Below are 16,316 nucleotides of genomic sequence, written 5' to 3' on the forward strand. Positions count from 1 at the left end.
AGCACCTTATGTGAAATATTAAAGTCATAGAAAGAAAGAAACTATAAAGAGCATAAGACATTCATTATGGTGTTTTGAGTATTTTCCTGAGGTATCAGGGCCACCCACATGGCACACTTTTCTGTGCTGAATTTTGTTTAAAAATACATGTATTTATTTCTGACTACAGTCCATTTAGGTTATTAAAGTCTAGTGCTACCACTAAGTTCAACACTAGTTTTGATTCATGATTATAGTACCATTAGATGTCAGTATACAAGGAATTTGCACTGTGGATTGACAAAAGGGTCTGACCGTATTTATGGTCTGAGCCATCTTTCTCTTACACATTTGAGCAGGTTGTCCACATTTTCAATAATAACTGGAAGCTGACACCAACACGTACATACACCCAGTGAGGAAAGGTTCTGTGTGAAAAAAGAGTAATCACACCTAAAAGATGATGTCATAGCTGTGGGAATTATGACTGCACTAAGAAATGAATGGATTTGAAAGGACCTGGTTAGATACATCACACTGCACATCTTGAAGTGATGGGTTTTCACATTTAATTTGCTAGGCAAGAGAATGGCACAACTCAGATGTAGCTCCCTCCCTATCAGTCTAAGTCGACCTACAGATGACTGTAAGATACTGAATCTGGAACTCAAATGAATTGAAAGAAAACAAGTAACACAATGTGACTGAAATAATTTATCACCTGGCAATGACACACTGCTTCTATTTATTCTAATACACTTTTGAAAGAAATCAGAAAGATTCTTCTTTCAGAAGTGTTCCTATTTCTTCATTGCAGAAGAGCCATTGTTTGACGTGATACTGCTATCAAAATACAGGAGCTGCTCAATGCTTTGTGGTTTTGAAGGAATAAACACTAACACATTGATACTGACTTAACTAATTAAATTCATGCATAGAGTGGAATTGTAGACACTAACTTGGGCTGAACATAACACACTCCACCAGGCTTCAAAAATTCCACACAGAGGGTGAACTCTGAATATCCAAAATACCTTGCTTCATGTCCACCTGTATCCTGAAAGTGTTCAAACTCAAATGTCCTCATTCTGGATGAGCTTCCTGGGATTTTCCGTTTGGATTGCTACACATAATCGGAAACACTGAATGTGTGAGCAGCAATTTGCAAGGCAATTTAAGTCTGATAGCTTTTTTAGTCAGGACTGATTTAATTCAAAACCACAGAGAAGCAGGGAGTTAAAAGGATCTTGAGGGAACCACTGCTGCCTCCTCCTCCTCTGTGTACAGCAGGCACCTATTTTCAAAAGAAAATTCAGATTCCTGAATTCCAATGAAGAAAGAAAAAAGACATCTCTATATATTAGGAAACTGTTCAGGTGCACTAAATCTCTTGCCTTCTCATGTGGAGAAACAGCTGGTGCATAACCAGCTTCCCTGCAATGTGTTCAGCACATGTCTAACCTGGTTATCTCCTCCCTAAAGGCAGCCACAGTGAAACCTTCCCATGCTGACCAAGACCATCTCTTTTTCTTGTCATGAGGACATGAAATCTGTACCTGGACATGCACTTTCAGAAGGTGCTTATGAACTTGTCAGCTACAAGAAGAAAAAGGGCTAATCTATGACTATAATTCTTTCAGGCAATAGGCAGGAACTGGGAAAAGCTCACAGAGTTTCTATTTCTGAATCTCCACAAAGGAATATCGAAGTCACCATATTAGTATTGTTCTTTGTAGAGACTAACAACTTTGTGTGGCAAATCTGGGGTAATCTCTATCAAGCTCCTGGTAACACAAGAAAGAGCCAAGTCATGTTCACCTGCTTTGGGTGGTGTTTGCATAAAGCCATTTTACAAGAATTAGCCTTTCCACACCATGTGACAGATGTCCTGATGACAATTATCAATCAGGATGTGCCTCGTGCAGAATCACCATTGCATGTGCTCATGCACATTTTCCTAGCATACAGCTTGTTGCAAACTATAATTTGATCTACAACACACAGTACTACAGAGTATGATGTAACTAAAACTTAAAACCTTTCTGGAGATGAGCAAATTTCTCCATTTGAATTTTGCCACTATTGTAATGACAGCAATAAATGCTGCCAGCTTCCAGTATCCAACCAGCAATTGTAAGCTTTGAGGCAATTCCTCCCAGTCCTTGGCATTTCATTGCAAATTATTCAGATGAAGTTCTTATTTCTCGATGACACCCCAATTGCCAGCACCTTTGAGAATCTCACTTGCTAGCAGAGAAGAGAGAAAAATGTCACAGAATAAACAATTTTAATCATTTTGCATTTGACAGAACGTAGTTTGAGTAAAACCTGTATTTTTAAAATAAATCATTCCCTTTGTGATTTTTATTACACTTATTTATTGAATTATTTCCACTTTTATCATGTATATTTCTTGCTCATCTTCTACACTGCTTATTAAGATGGAGAATATAAATAGACTGATCAATTTTGCTTTTGGAATTCCTTCATCAGTTGCCCATACAGAGATTTTATATTTAAATTGCAAACAATACCTGGTGAAATTTCAATCCAAGACAATAAATGTTTTAAACTGAAATCTTAAAACCTTTTCTGGAAGCAGTTCTCTTAATATTGGATTTTGCAACTTTTTTAAACATAACCTATTTTATGTCTATGTTATGCAAGCATACTACATTCTGAAAACAGAATTATCTAGAGGGAACAGTATTTCTTCCAAGAATGATTAATGAGCTGAAAAGAAAAACCTGATGATGTTACACTTCTCAAACATCAGGCAAATACATAGAACAGATCAACATGTTTTGTCCAAAGGCTGGAAAGCGTCTTAGTGTCTCCCAACTGTCCGTAAATATATTATACTTTAGAAAAACACGGTGCTCCAAGCTTGTAGACAGAGTAATATCCCTACTCAGTATATAGACTCCATCATTGTGGAGAGTGCAAGTCAAGTTAAGACCTGATTTTGATGTGTTCTCTTTGAGGTAGAGCCATTCTCTGGTAGCAATGTTGTAAGACTGCACAGTTAACACGTCCTCATTTTGGCTGGATTTTTGGTTTGGTCCAAGTTCATGAATACAACCCCCTACCAGATATATAGTTTCTTCAACAGAGAGCATCTGTTGTTTGCGAACATGGACGTCACAAAGTTCAAAGTTGGTCCAGGAATCAGAAGTGGGACAGTACTGCAAAATGTTCATATTTCTATCTGAAACAGAGGAAAGATATTTACAAATAAATAAATATTATAGAAGGCTCTCACAAGGAGGAAGATTCTTCCTCCCTACAAACTGTACTAGCCATTATTACAGACTGCTAATATATTACAGTGCAAAAGCATAGCAGACCAGGGGAAAATACTGATTATTGAGAACTGAAACTTTTTGCCCTTGACAAAAAAGTTTGAATGTTCTGTTCCTTTGCAAAGGGAAGAATTAAGCTACTTCTGGCACACTACATGATGTGAATTGTCTGGGGATGCAGATTTTAGCAGAATAATCCCTACCTTTTAACTTATGCTTTTAATTTCATCTCCAATTCATGTTAGCATTTTTTATGAAAAGAGAAATGGAGCAATAGTCTACTCTCCAACAGTGATCACAGATGAATCAAATTATCACAAAGACAGTATGCTTCTTTAATGGCTGTCAAGTACTGATTTATCATTCAAGCTTAACTTTGATACTTTGCATTTCAATCCATAAATCAAAGTTTTATAGAATAAATTCATAAAACTAGTTACATTTCAGCAAGTAGCATGGATGAGCTAAGGGCACATGTTCAGTACTTTACAGTGAGAGGAACCACATGTCAAAATAATTTAAGAACCAGGAACTCTGTGCTCCAGGATTAGACAGAGGCACAGAAAAAAGTCAAAGCCATACTTATACTTCAGTTACAACCTGGTGGATCCATGTGTTTGCAAAGCTGTTATTCCATAAAACTGTTACAATACCTTCCTGATTTATGGTGCAGTGGAGACCCTGGATGGGTCCAAGGCTTCACTAAATTAACACAGAATGTGCAGGACTTGTTAGCTAGTAAATTCAGTTTCAATCTCTGGAGACCTCAGCTTAAATCCAAACTCAAGTGACAAGCGGCAACAGGTTTGCAGGCTCCAGCCTTGTCTTTTAATAAAATCTTCCCCGTATCACAAGTCTATCTTGCATGATGATCTCCAGATGAGCTCCCAAGTGGAATAGCAGACAGTGACATACTGGCAAGTTATGTAAGGGCACCAATATAAACAGCCATAAATATAACTGGATTGTCATGAATGAAGTGCATTAGCAGCATGATTAGGGAGCTGCTGATATAGCATTTGCTTGCACTCTGACCATTTTCAGTAATTGTTTATTGCTTTACTTTGCCTTCCTGAAAACCTAATTCACTTTACACAGGGGAAAGAAGAGGGAAAAATAATCATGGCAATGCTCTATGAAACTGCTGATCAAAATTCTACATATAGATGATCTTTGTCTACAAACAATGTATCATTCTCTGACTCATTGCAGGGGGTGCAATCCCAATTAACTGTCTGTCTACAGCAGTAATGCTCCCAGGTAAAAAGTGCTATCATTTGAGAGGACCCATAGGAAACGGAAGCCTATTATGACACAGCCCTCATTTGCTCAGTCCAGAGCCTCAGTCTTTTATATCCACTGAAACAAACAAACAATACAAAACATGAACACTGTAATGCCTGACATGGAGTTTCTATTAGGATTTAGGTTCACAAGTGAGAGCTGAAAACTGGAAGAAGGGTCCTTATTCAAGAAGTGCCATTTTAATTTACAGTACAAAATTACCAGACCCTACCATCTTTTTGGAAAGTGCAGTGTCAGGAGAAAACTCTACAATTATCAAAAAAAAAAAAAAAAAAAAAAAAAGCCTACAAAACCTACCAAAACTGAAGTGTATGCAGAAATACTAAAAATAAAATTAAAATTTACGTCTTAATTGTTGCATGTGTTTTATGTCCTGCATGTAATGAAATTGCACATGGACCTCAGTGCCTCTCAGATAGTTAGGCCTTAACACTCACTGACATCTGCATAACTCGGAAGCTGAATCACCAGTGTAATTGCAGCAATTCTGGTTTCTGATAGCTGTCGTAAGCCATGGTGTCACACAAAAAATGATTCTAGACCCTCGTTCAGGAAAGCATTTTTATTTATAACAAGCACAGGCATTTGTTGTCCTGACTGGTCTTGGATTTAAACATTAAGTCTAAACGTGCTAGTTATCCATGCTCACAACTTTATACTGTTTTACTATCCTATTTGCATTAAAGCAGCTTTTAGGAAAAGACCTTGGAAAATATCTAGGAAAAAGAGGCTTGACAGTCAGTGGCAATCTCATGAGGTGTGGAAGAAGGAAGAGGTAATTCACTATCCTCCTTCAGTTGAAACCACATGTACGAAGTATTGAATAAGGAATTTGACACAGGCCAGCAATCCTGACTACAAATGCTGTGATGAAATTTAATGGAATAGGATCTGCATCAGTAACATGCTGATCTTCCTATACATGACACCAGCAGTAGACAGCCTGAAAAAAAAACAACAGCACTAGCACCAGAAAAGGAACTTGCAAAGTGCAGGCAATGTAGGAGAAAAGCTGGTACTCCCATAATCTTGTAGTACTATTAACGAAATCATAGCTTTTACTTCTTATGTCCTCTTTCTCTAGATAAAAATGACATAACCTAACTCCAGTCTCTAACGACAAGTTTTGCCATTTCAGTCCCTTCTCTTTGTTCTCCGCTCTATTGTCTCAACTGATGTTTCCCCTGATCTGACTTACCAGCACAGCAAGTGCTGCATGCCAGACATCTTTCAGTCCTAGTGCCAGACATCAGGGAGCACAATGAACCAAAACAGATCCTTTAGCGGAGTCAGTGGAGGACTGGGACTGCAGAGAACACCACAGCATGGCCTTCCAGATGGACACAGGCATGCCAAAATGTTTTGTTTTCCTCAGTGAAGCCACGACATTCTGGGTCAGAATGGATCAGACAAAATGCTTTTGAAGGTTATCATTACCACAAGGACCGTGAGGGGTGGAAGTGTGTCTTTTATAAACCTTTTAACAGAACTAAAATCTGCTCAGGCACTAGAAGGGCCAGCTTGTTCTAATGTCAGTTTAGCTTTGCTTGCAGTACTCTGTAAAGGCTGATCTTTCTAATTTTATTCTCCACTTTGAAAAAAAATAGAACTAGTGTGGTCAAATGAAGTGGGTTAAGGGCCTAGAGATAGGAATTAAAATTTAGGAAACTCTGTTAAATACTGAACATTTGACATGAAAAAAAAAAAAAAATCCTTCTAAAACTCTGAGAAAATTGTATTCCTCCCAAAGAACGGCACTATGTGTGTAAAGAATCAACAAATGGAAGCTCTTTTTAAGATTCTTGGTTTTCCACGGATAAAGAAAAAGTAATTGTCAGGAGAGAATGTAATTTCAAATCCTTCCCTCTGTACAGTATTCTCAGAAAATAGGGTAAAGGAAGGAAGTTAAAAATGTTGGTTCATGCTTAAGCGTTTGATTAATTATTCAATTAAGTTATTTCAGCACTGCAAATCTTACCTATAGCTTGAATTTGCCTGCTAAACACTGAAATGCTATACTGAAGGGACCATGACATCGATTAATACGTGAGAAATACTATTCAAGGCAAATATTTTCTTTATATTTTTCCTTCTGACAGTTTAAAACAAGTATGTAAAAAGCAAACAAAGTGTACCTGTGGAGACCTCTTTTTCTAGCATGTGATCAAAATCTAGAAAAAAAAAAAAAGGGCTAAGCTGGGTGGGGTGCTAGAGTACCCATCAATCTCTTCCCTCAAAGTAAGAGAGACCCAGGTGCATGTAAGCCCTGTAAAAACACACACCATAAAACCTGATTCCTCTATGACAGAATTGATTTGTTTGTTTGTTTCACCTTGTCAATTATTTTCTACCAGTGATTTATTTCAACATGTTTTAATGAGTATTATACAGCTTTCTACACCAGTTCAAAAGATTTCCTGAGAAAGGGAAGAAAATTATCTGGGCCTTAGAAGCAATCAGGCTGAAAAAAAAAAACAAAGTAAAAGCAAACTTTCTACCTCGTGTAGTGTATCCTCCGATAACATAGATCTTGCCCTTGCATTCACAAGCTGAGAATTCTGCAAGAGGGTTTGGCATGGATGCGACAAAATTCCACCAGTCGTTTTCTGGGTTATAACACTCCACATTGGAAAGGGATTGACCACCAATGGCATAGAGTTTTCCATTTACAGCCAAAAGCTTAAAATTGGACCTGAAAGAAAAGATTGCAGCATAGATGTAGAGAAGAATATAAGAAATAAGGTTCCTCCTATCCAGGCTCCAACATTACTTACAACTTGCACCATAATTTTCAGCTGAATATATCTGAACTCTTCTGTGCAAAGCCAAAGTTCTGTAATTACACTATAATAACTCAGGACAGTAACCAGTGACATTCTGGATGTTAATAACATTGATGCTGAGACTGACAAATACTTTATTTTGGATTTCAAACTGTCACAGTTTGAGATCTAAATGCTTAGTTAACTAATATGTTCAGTAGATGTCTCATTTTTACTAGGCTTTTAGTATTTTTAGTAGAGAAAAATGTATTATAGATACACACAGTCAAGGACAATATTTTAGTTAAAACTGCAGAAATTTCAAACAAGAGTTGATGAATACCTATGCACTCACCTTGGTCTGTAATATAGAATCACTTTAATAACCTTAATAAACAAAAATTTTGAACACATTGAATGTGTAATCAAACAAACACGTTGAATCATGTTCTACAAAAGAAGGCAGAATCTTTTGCACCTTATTCAGCATTAAAGTACTAAATACACCCTCCATCCCACTGGAATAAGATATATCTGTAAATTATGTCCCATTTGTAAGTGAGCAAAATACATTGCAAAATACAGGCACTTCTTTTATTTCTTTTCTGTTCCATAATGCTATTGTATTTCATGCATGGCAAAGGGCAGCTTTCTAATTACTAAAGAAGTTTTATATCTTACGCTTTTAAGATATTACAGGCAGAAAAAAAATGGTCTATGGATATTACAGAAGCAGGTCTCTATGAAGAAACTAGAGGACTTGAAGACAGAGGGCTTACATGCTCAGCTATTCCTTTCAGCTGTGCTCTAATAAAAGATGAGCTATTCCTCTTCTCAGAAACGGTCTCACTGCCTAGAAAGGCTGTTCCTTCCCTGCTCCTGAGCCAAAATAACATTTCACCATGAGGTATCCCAATTAACTAGATCTGTGAAAGTCACTGGAGTGCACCAGCTCAGCATAAAGCCAAATGGGGAACTGTGTTATGTCTGCAAAACTGAAGTGGTGCTTCAGACTTGCACTGGCTTGCTGAGCAGTAAAGTTGAGTTTCAGTCTGCATGAATTCAAGATTCAGAACTTACCGCTAAGTACTTTTGCAGTGCTTTGTCTGGACAAAATGAACCCTGCCTAGCAGCAGACTGCCCTGCAATTTCTTTTTATTAAATATATTTGGAAAAAGAATTTGTTTCCAGATGGAATCATTTTGTTCTTGTCATCCTGGTATAACTTTGGAAACTAAAATGCTCCTTTGAAGGAATTAATTGCTTTTTATTCTTTTTTTTTCCTCTGACATTTAGGTCACTCTGCTCATCTCCTCTCTACAGCAATTATGTTTTCCATCTTAGAGGATCCAGGATAACATCGCAATGAACAGTGGGTATGACACAAGGATAATGACTTGCAAAGCATGCAGATTTTCAAAGCAATGTACCTGTTGTAAAAGTTATGATGGGGAAAAAAAATCCATAAATTAACAAAGGGACAAAGACACAAAATGTAAAAGCATTCTCCACGAAACCCTTTAAAATCTTAAGTGTGTTCTGCGCCTACAATGAAGATGGTGAAGAATTTCTGTCTTATCAAATGAGTTCACATGCATACAGATATCGTTTCCTAGTCTAAGGTCTTATAGCCACTTTTCAAACATGCTTAAAGTTCTACCGCAGAGGACACGAACTAACTAAACACGTGTGTAGTGTCAGAACATTAGAGAATTCAGATTTCCAACTCACACGGGTTTCTGCAGTTACCCTCTGTAGCCTCTTACTATTTTCTTTGAATAGGGATGATGTATCCAGTTTTAGCTTGATGGCCTTAGCATCACTGGATTGTTTCTTGCAGTATAGAGAAAACTATCTGGTCAAAGATGTACAGCACAACTTTCTACTTCAATTATCCTAGAAGGAGGCCATGCACATTTGTGTCAGTTATTCAACCACTTGCAACACTGGAAGGATGACATTCACTGGAAGTATCTCAGATTTATGGAACATGCTAACTATAAGGTTCATTTTACTCAGAAGTAGCTGTAAGTATCCATCAGCACACTTCATGTGAAAGTTTGGACAATGTCTTTATCTATTATGAAAAACTTCCATCATTCACCTTTCCATGCCAATAACAGCAGGTGTTTTTATGGAGAGTGAACATTAGGAAATATTTAGTGCATTTTTACGCTCTTTTAATGTGTTGGAGCAGCTGGAAACAAGGAAACCAAACACTGAGGAGCCAGCCAGCTCTCCACAACCAACAACTGTTCCATGGACCACAGCTTGGAAACAATGGAGCTAAACAGTCTGTCAGATTCAACTGCGATATAACTCCACTCTCACCAGTGAGTTATCTAAACTCGAGGGATCTAGTGCATACCCTTCTTGTTGAGACATGACATGTCCTCCGTTTCCTCTGAGCAGAACCCCAGGAACAGAAGCGAGAGTGAGTCGTGATGTTTTACCATAGTTCAAAAATACCCTTTTCAGTCAGTAAGGACAAGTGCAAAGCACTATATGCACAAAGGAAGAAAAACGTAATGCACAACTGCAGAGGATCTTGGATAAGAGTGCATAGCTTTTTAAATACAAGACAACATTCAAAAATTTGCAAAAAAGCCTACATTGCTCTGGATTGCATTAACAGCCATAGATGAATCTGCAGGAAACTACAACGGAAGTGGCTATAAAGAGAAGTGCAAGCATTCTTCTTGTTTACTGACAGATATTATTTATTTAGTATACAACAAAAAAAAAAAGTTAGCATAGATGTTAGAGAGGACTTCCTGATCAGAGGGGTGGCTAAACATGGGCACAAGTTACCTAGGAGGAAGAAGGCTGGAATCTACACTGCTGTAGGGTTTCACGAACAAAGTATATGCGCATTTGCAAGGTAAGCTTGGTCCTGCTGTAGAACAGGAGGCTTGGACTAACTAACCTGTGGTTCCTTCCTGCCAAATGATTAACTTTAAAAATTTTCACTGATCAGATTACTTCTTTATTCTAGAGTTAAAACATTTAGAATAATGAATTACGAAAGCACAGTTACAAAGGTTACTCCCCATGCACAGAGAAGAAAATGAGGAAAGAGGGGGTCTTATAAACCGCTACCATCCCCCAGGAGCATAGAATCATAGAATAGTTAGGGTTGGAAAGGACCTTAAGATCACCTAGTTCCAAACCCCTTGCCATGGGCGGGGACACCTCACACTAAGACATGTCACCCAAGGTTCTGTCCAACATGGCCTTGAACACCACCAGGGATGGAGCATTCACAACTTCCTTGGGCAACCCCTTCCAGTGCCTCACCACCCTCACAGTAAAGAATTCCTGTCTTATATCTAACCTGAACTTCCCCTATTTAAGGTTGAACCCGTTACCCTTTGTCCTACCACTAAATTCCCTAATGAAGAGTCCCTCCATATCCTTATAGGCATCCTTATAGGCCCCCTTCAGATACTGGAAGGCTGCTATGAGGTCTCGAAGCAGCCTTCTCCTCTCCAGGCTGAATAGCCCCAACTTTCTCAGCCTGTCTTCATACGGGAGGTGCTCCAGCCCCCTGATCATCCTTGTGGCCCTCCTCTGGCCTTGTTCCAACAGTTCAATGTCCTTTTTATATTGAGAAAATCAGAATTGCACACGATACTCCAAGTAGGTCTCCTCTCCTATATTCCTGTAAGAGTCCTCAGAACGCCAGCAGTTCAGGCACAGATTGCTCACAAAAGCCATGCTCCACAGGCATGTGTATAATCCCAGCCAGGGGTTTACAAGGGTCTTATAAGCCTGGAAGATTTACCTGCCATGACTAGGAAGGTTCTGAAGGAAAATAAAAGTGGAATATACAGCTGTAACCTCCACATGCAGTAGAAATCCTATGAGTATTTATTTTTTAAATAGCAAATTTCAACCGACAGCATCAATTTAAAGAAAAACATGGAAAGGTGTTCAAGGACATTACTTGAACAGTCCCCAATGTGCTTTGTTACCTTCTTGTCCCCAAAGATCACAAATGGTCTTTGGCAGCTCTTACGGGAAGGTTCTTCCATTAAAAAGTTCAGGCTGTTGTTTTAAGACACTATGCAAAGTACAGCAATACCTCTAGAATAAAAAGATCTACGAACTGTGATCTGTTACGGTCTATCTGTGACCAGCACTAGATTTAGCCCCCAGACGATGATGAATTTACAGGCTCAGTCACAAGCTTCTTATATGAGCCTGAGCAAATTATTTTATCTCCCTTGTGCATGCATAAATAGGGAATAGCATTTTCTCAAGCTCATGTGGGCAACACAAGAATAATAAACAGGAGTTACCTATTGTGAACAACTTTGAAACTACTACTACACTAAATAAGGCCTTTATACCTAGAAAGAGAGCTATCACCTACACAAGAATGACTGCTAAGTGCTAGGCATACAGCTGACGGATTTTGTTGTCTACTTCGAAGTTGGGACTATTTAATCTATGCATGTGTAGAGAATCCAACATCCTGGGATTCTATATTACAATAATGGAAATAATTAAACATTAACATTACACAGAATTTACACAGTTTGCTGAGGGCAAAGAGCTTTTTATAGTAATAGCAAATCAGCACAATTATTTCCATAACTCCTCAGCCTTTCGTCGAGGCCAACATAGGAATCCATTTATATAGGCCAAATACAGATACTCTTGTTATCTGAAGTCAAACCACCTTCAATGGGAAGTAGAACCCTTCCTCAAGGTATGTAAAAAAACCACCCTTGAGTGAATTGTATCAACTGACATAAATTCATTTGGCAGACAGTCACATGACTGTAATTCCTAAGCAGCACACCAGGCAACTGCTCTGCTTATTTTACTACAGCATAACAAACTAAAAATACAATGCCTAGCAAACTGCAGATCTAATTGCAGCACATCTGTGTGGCAGACAGGCATCAGTGCTGTTTGCGCTAAATGCAAAATCCCTGATCCTAAAAAACTCCCTGCTCTCGGCTCCTACACCACAGGCCATCCTTGCATTCTGGCTGTAAAACATTAAGAGGGTCATCAGAGACCTGAAATGTTATGTCAGATAGAAAAATATAGTAACTGTAACTTCACAGTTGAGACTTCATGAAGATGTCAAAAGTCAAGAACATGTTTTGTGAAGGGGTCAGCATAATTTCCATGAAAAGAACTTACCCTGATTATCGTTCAGGGAGCAACATACTCATTTGCTGCTACCTTGCAGGCTAGGGACAGATGTAATTGTGGATTCTTCTTGGCCTGCAACAACTACCATGAAATATAAGAATAGAGACTATTCAAAAAATATACATTTGCATACTACTTTTCTGCAGTAAATGGCCAATGTGAAATTCTATGCTAAGAAATACCTTCCTGTCACCTGTGATGGGCTTCAAGATTAAGCTGGCATGGCAGTGCTGCTGAAAACAGTAATGTGAGGAGAAAACAGCCATGTGTTTATATCAGATATAAGGATTATATATCTTATAAAAAAGGGAAAGTGTGGGGAGGAGAAGGCTGATCTACAGTTTGAACAGTCAGGTTATAAGGTGAAAAAAGGGCCCCGAGAAAGCACTTTTCTTTAGAAAGCCCTCATTCACCACACTGCAGAATCACTGCACATAACATCTCTCTTGCTATATACACATCCCACAAACCAATGCCAAAACCTCGTAACTTGATCAACGTGGGACTTCTATGTTTAAGTTAATTTCCATAGGAGATGCTGTGTGGGCTGACCCCATAATACTTTTCTACCGAGGCCAATGTGCTCTCAATCATGATCATAGGCAAGATTGCCAAAGGGAGGCCAGCTGAAACATCTCAGTTCCCACAGGCGCCTAGGAGAAGACTGCTTATAGGCTCAGTCTCTAAGAAATGTGCCTGTAAGAAAAGGTGTCTGCAGTGTTTAAAAGCTAAACACTTATTTTACAGATTAAATTTTTCATAACACTATTCCAAGAAGCAAGAAATACTGAAAAACGCAGTTTCTGATCCATTCAAGTGACTGATTATGGAGGTAACCATTTCAGTGACATTCTCACAACAATATAGGAAGTGGAAAAAAACAGGTGAAATAGGAAAGAACTAGTATTAGGTCAAACCCCTGTTTTGAGGGGGTTTAGCTGGCAAGAGCTAAGTAGAGACTGGAATAGAGACTGCAGTTTTACTGCCCAGATACAACGCATTTATGCCAATGCTTTGGGCCTCTGCATGCTCTTTGAGTTTACTGGATGGAGAATTTCCATTCTACAGTGAATGTTCGCCTCCTTACTTGCTCTTTTGCAGACAAAGATTTAAACACTTTTTCTAAAATGGAAACAATGGGGAAGTTCCAATTATATAACTCAAAACGTTTTGTTTCAGTGAAGTAAAAGGCTTTGTTTTGATAACTCTTCAGTATGATTAAGGTAGAACAGCCACAACCTTGGTCAGGGAGATGGGCTCTCTTCTTGGGTCCCCCTCACAGATAGCTCTCTATTATTCTTCCAACTGTAAATTATACAAGTGTTTCTGAACACTAACTTTAACATAAATGTCAAACAAACAATTCAAAAGGATAAAAGAAAAAAGCAAAATGGTCAAAATGGCAAATGATTCTCAAATCCAAACACACTCACAAAGTGAGAAATTTCTCACGATCTTCCTGATATTTTTCTGGTGACTACTTCACTGAAATGGAGGCCTATGAAACAGTCAGGTTTTTATGGGACTACAAACCAATGAAAAGCTGCTCCAGCTTTTTTTTTTTTTTTAAGCCATCTCCAGCTCTGATAGATTGTATAACCCCATTAGAAAACTTGTCCCATTATTGAAAATCATATATATCACAAAAAAAGTAGAATTTTATCTCCTGTTTAAAATCTTTGTTATTTCAAAGAGAACTTATACTACCAGCGAGACAGCTGTCTGAAGAGGCTGGCTCTGTGTATACTACAACTTAAAGGAGAACAGGGAGCCCACCACCATTTCAGATCAAGGTGATTGATCACATGATGGAGGGCCATAGCACAATCCTTCTCTGCCTAGCTCATGTTCTCACATGGCTGAGGCCTTTACCACCAGCATTGATGCAACCAAGTCCTATCCCCCTCACCCTTCCCTGGCCACAGCAGGGTATGGGATTGACTGTTCATGGTAAAGACCAGGTTTGCCAGGCCCATACAACAGCATGCTGCCAAGCCGCTGCCAAGCCACTGCCAAGCATTGTGGTCCTTCCCACCACATGGTGCCAGAGATGCAAGAGATTCATTGCACACACAGAAGTCTGAATCACTTCTCATAACGCTGAGTCCAGTCAACACCACGTGACTCAATAGCGTCTGTTTTGACAACATACATGGACATGTGTATTTCAGGCAGGAAGGGTTACCTCTTCTGGTTCATGGAAGCCAGCTGAGTCCATTCGTTTAGGCAAGGGTTGTAACAATGGGCAGCCGAAATCTCCTGGCTGGTGATCCTGTAGCCCCCGACAATGAACAGGTAGTTGTCCAGCATCGCCGACCCGTAGCCTCGGACATTCACGAGATCAGGGGGCAGGTTGTTGGCCAGAGGCAGCCACCTCTCTGCTTCCTCATCATACCTCAGCATAGACCAGGGGGCTTCCACCTGAGGGTGACGGCACACAGAAAGACCCAAGGAGGAGGCACCCATGAAGTCCCCAATGGCCACGAGGGTAGCGGTACCCTTCATCCGTCTCTCCTTCAGGTGCTGCTGGAGAGCATGGGGCAGGAGGAGGTGTGGCTGTGCATCCGGCCTTCGCAGCACCTGATGGTAGTGGGTGGCCATGAAGTCTAAACAGGCATCATGCAAGTCCTGGAGACCGTAGACCTGAGCCAGGCGGTGCAGCTCAAAGCAGTTGCCCAGCCTCACCTGGGAGAGGAGCAGTCGGAGCAAGGGGGTGACCTGCAGGTAGGAAGCTGCCTCCACCAGCTCCTCCAGCAAAGGGGGCTCCTCATCACCCCCCTCCTCCTGCTCCAGCCTGGCCAAGCAGGAGGTGTTGATGAAGTCCAGCACCAGCTCCAACCCCAGGGCGCTCAGCCCCCCGCGCAGCAGCTGCTCCCCATGGCCCTGCCCTGCCTCCCGCATTCCCGAGCGATAGAGGGCTCGGAAATAGTCACTCTGCTCGATCAGCTTCCTCTTGCACACCGGGTAGCACTTATCTCCCAGCCGGATCTGCACCACCTCCTCCCCTTCGTCCCCTTCCACCTCCTCCTCCTCCTCCTCCTCCTCCTCTTCCTCTTCCCCCTGCCGCCGCCGCCCCGCCAGGGACATCGCTCACCCCCTCCCCGGCCTGCGCTTCACCCCGGCCGCCTCCAGCTCCAGCCAGGCCCCTCCTCCGGGCCGCCGGGATGGGAGGAGCCGAGCGCCCCGGGCCGAACTAGGCCGGGTCGGGCCTCGCCGGGGAGGCGGACGAGGGAGGGCCGGAGGAAGGCGTTGCGTAGCCGCTCTGTCCCTGCAAGGGAAGGAAAAAAACACAAACCGCCAGAGAGGAAAGGAGAAAAAAGCCTTAAAAAGGCAATGTTGAGCGCTGCCCCTGCGCTGGGCACGGGGGTTCCACCCGGCCAGGCGGGTGGAGTGCTCGGCCCCGGGGCCAGACCAGCGTGTTCCCCCGACCTTTGCCCCTACCCCGGCTCTGCCTAATTGTGCTCTAACCTCTCACCATAAATGTACTCGGCGTCCTTGCGAGGGGGAATATACTTGAGCCGCACACGCAGGACGGAAAAAATGGTGTGTGTACATGTATTTGTGCATCGCCAGGGAGGCGGAGGGAGTGCAGCAGTCAGCCTGGTGCCTTGGCCCAGGCCTGGGGCCGTGCAGGCAATCCCTAGCAAAAACAACAAATGTCGCCTGCCTGGTAGGATTAGGCAGTAGGATTTAGGAACCCCAAGTACCATACATAATGCTGCCATGACTTTCCCGATCACTCCTGCATAAGTCCCTTCATGTCTCAGCTCCTGGTTTGATGTACTACATAACCTGTTCT

The 16,316-nt window shown here is 40.9% G+C and overlaps 1 protein-coding gene across 1 annotated transcript; it reads right to left on the reverse strand.

Annotated features, from left to right (window-relative positions):
- Window positions 1-2,322: 2,322 nt before the first annotated feature.
- Window positions 2,323-15,604, reverse strand: KLHL42 (kelch like family member 42). The gene is made up of 3 exons (XM_062615576.1): window positions 14,703-15,604; window positions 7,085-7,278; window positions 2,323-3,187 (listed from the first exon to the last, which is right to left on the reverse strand). The coding sequence occupies exons 1-3, from the start codon at window positions 15,602-15,604 to the stop codon at window positions 2,745-2,747; spliced, it is 1,539 nt and encodes a 512-aa protein (XP_062471560.1). The 3' UTR covers window positions 2,323-2,744.
- Between the last annotated feature and the right edge of the window lie 712 nt (window positions 15,605-16,316).

This window comes from Pezoporus occidentalis, unplaced genomic scaffold (assembly GCF_034315485.1).
Source record: "Pezoporus occidentalis ecotype Australia unplaced genomic scaffold, CSIRO_AGI_Poc_V1 ctg182, whole genome shotgun sequence".
Lineage (NCBI taxonomy): Eukaryota > Metazoa > Chordata > Aves > Psittaciformes > Psittacidae > Pezoporus > Pezoporus occidentalis.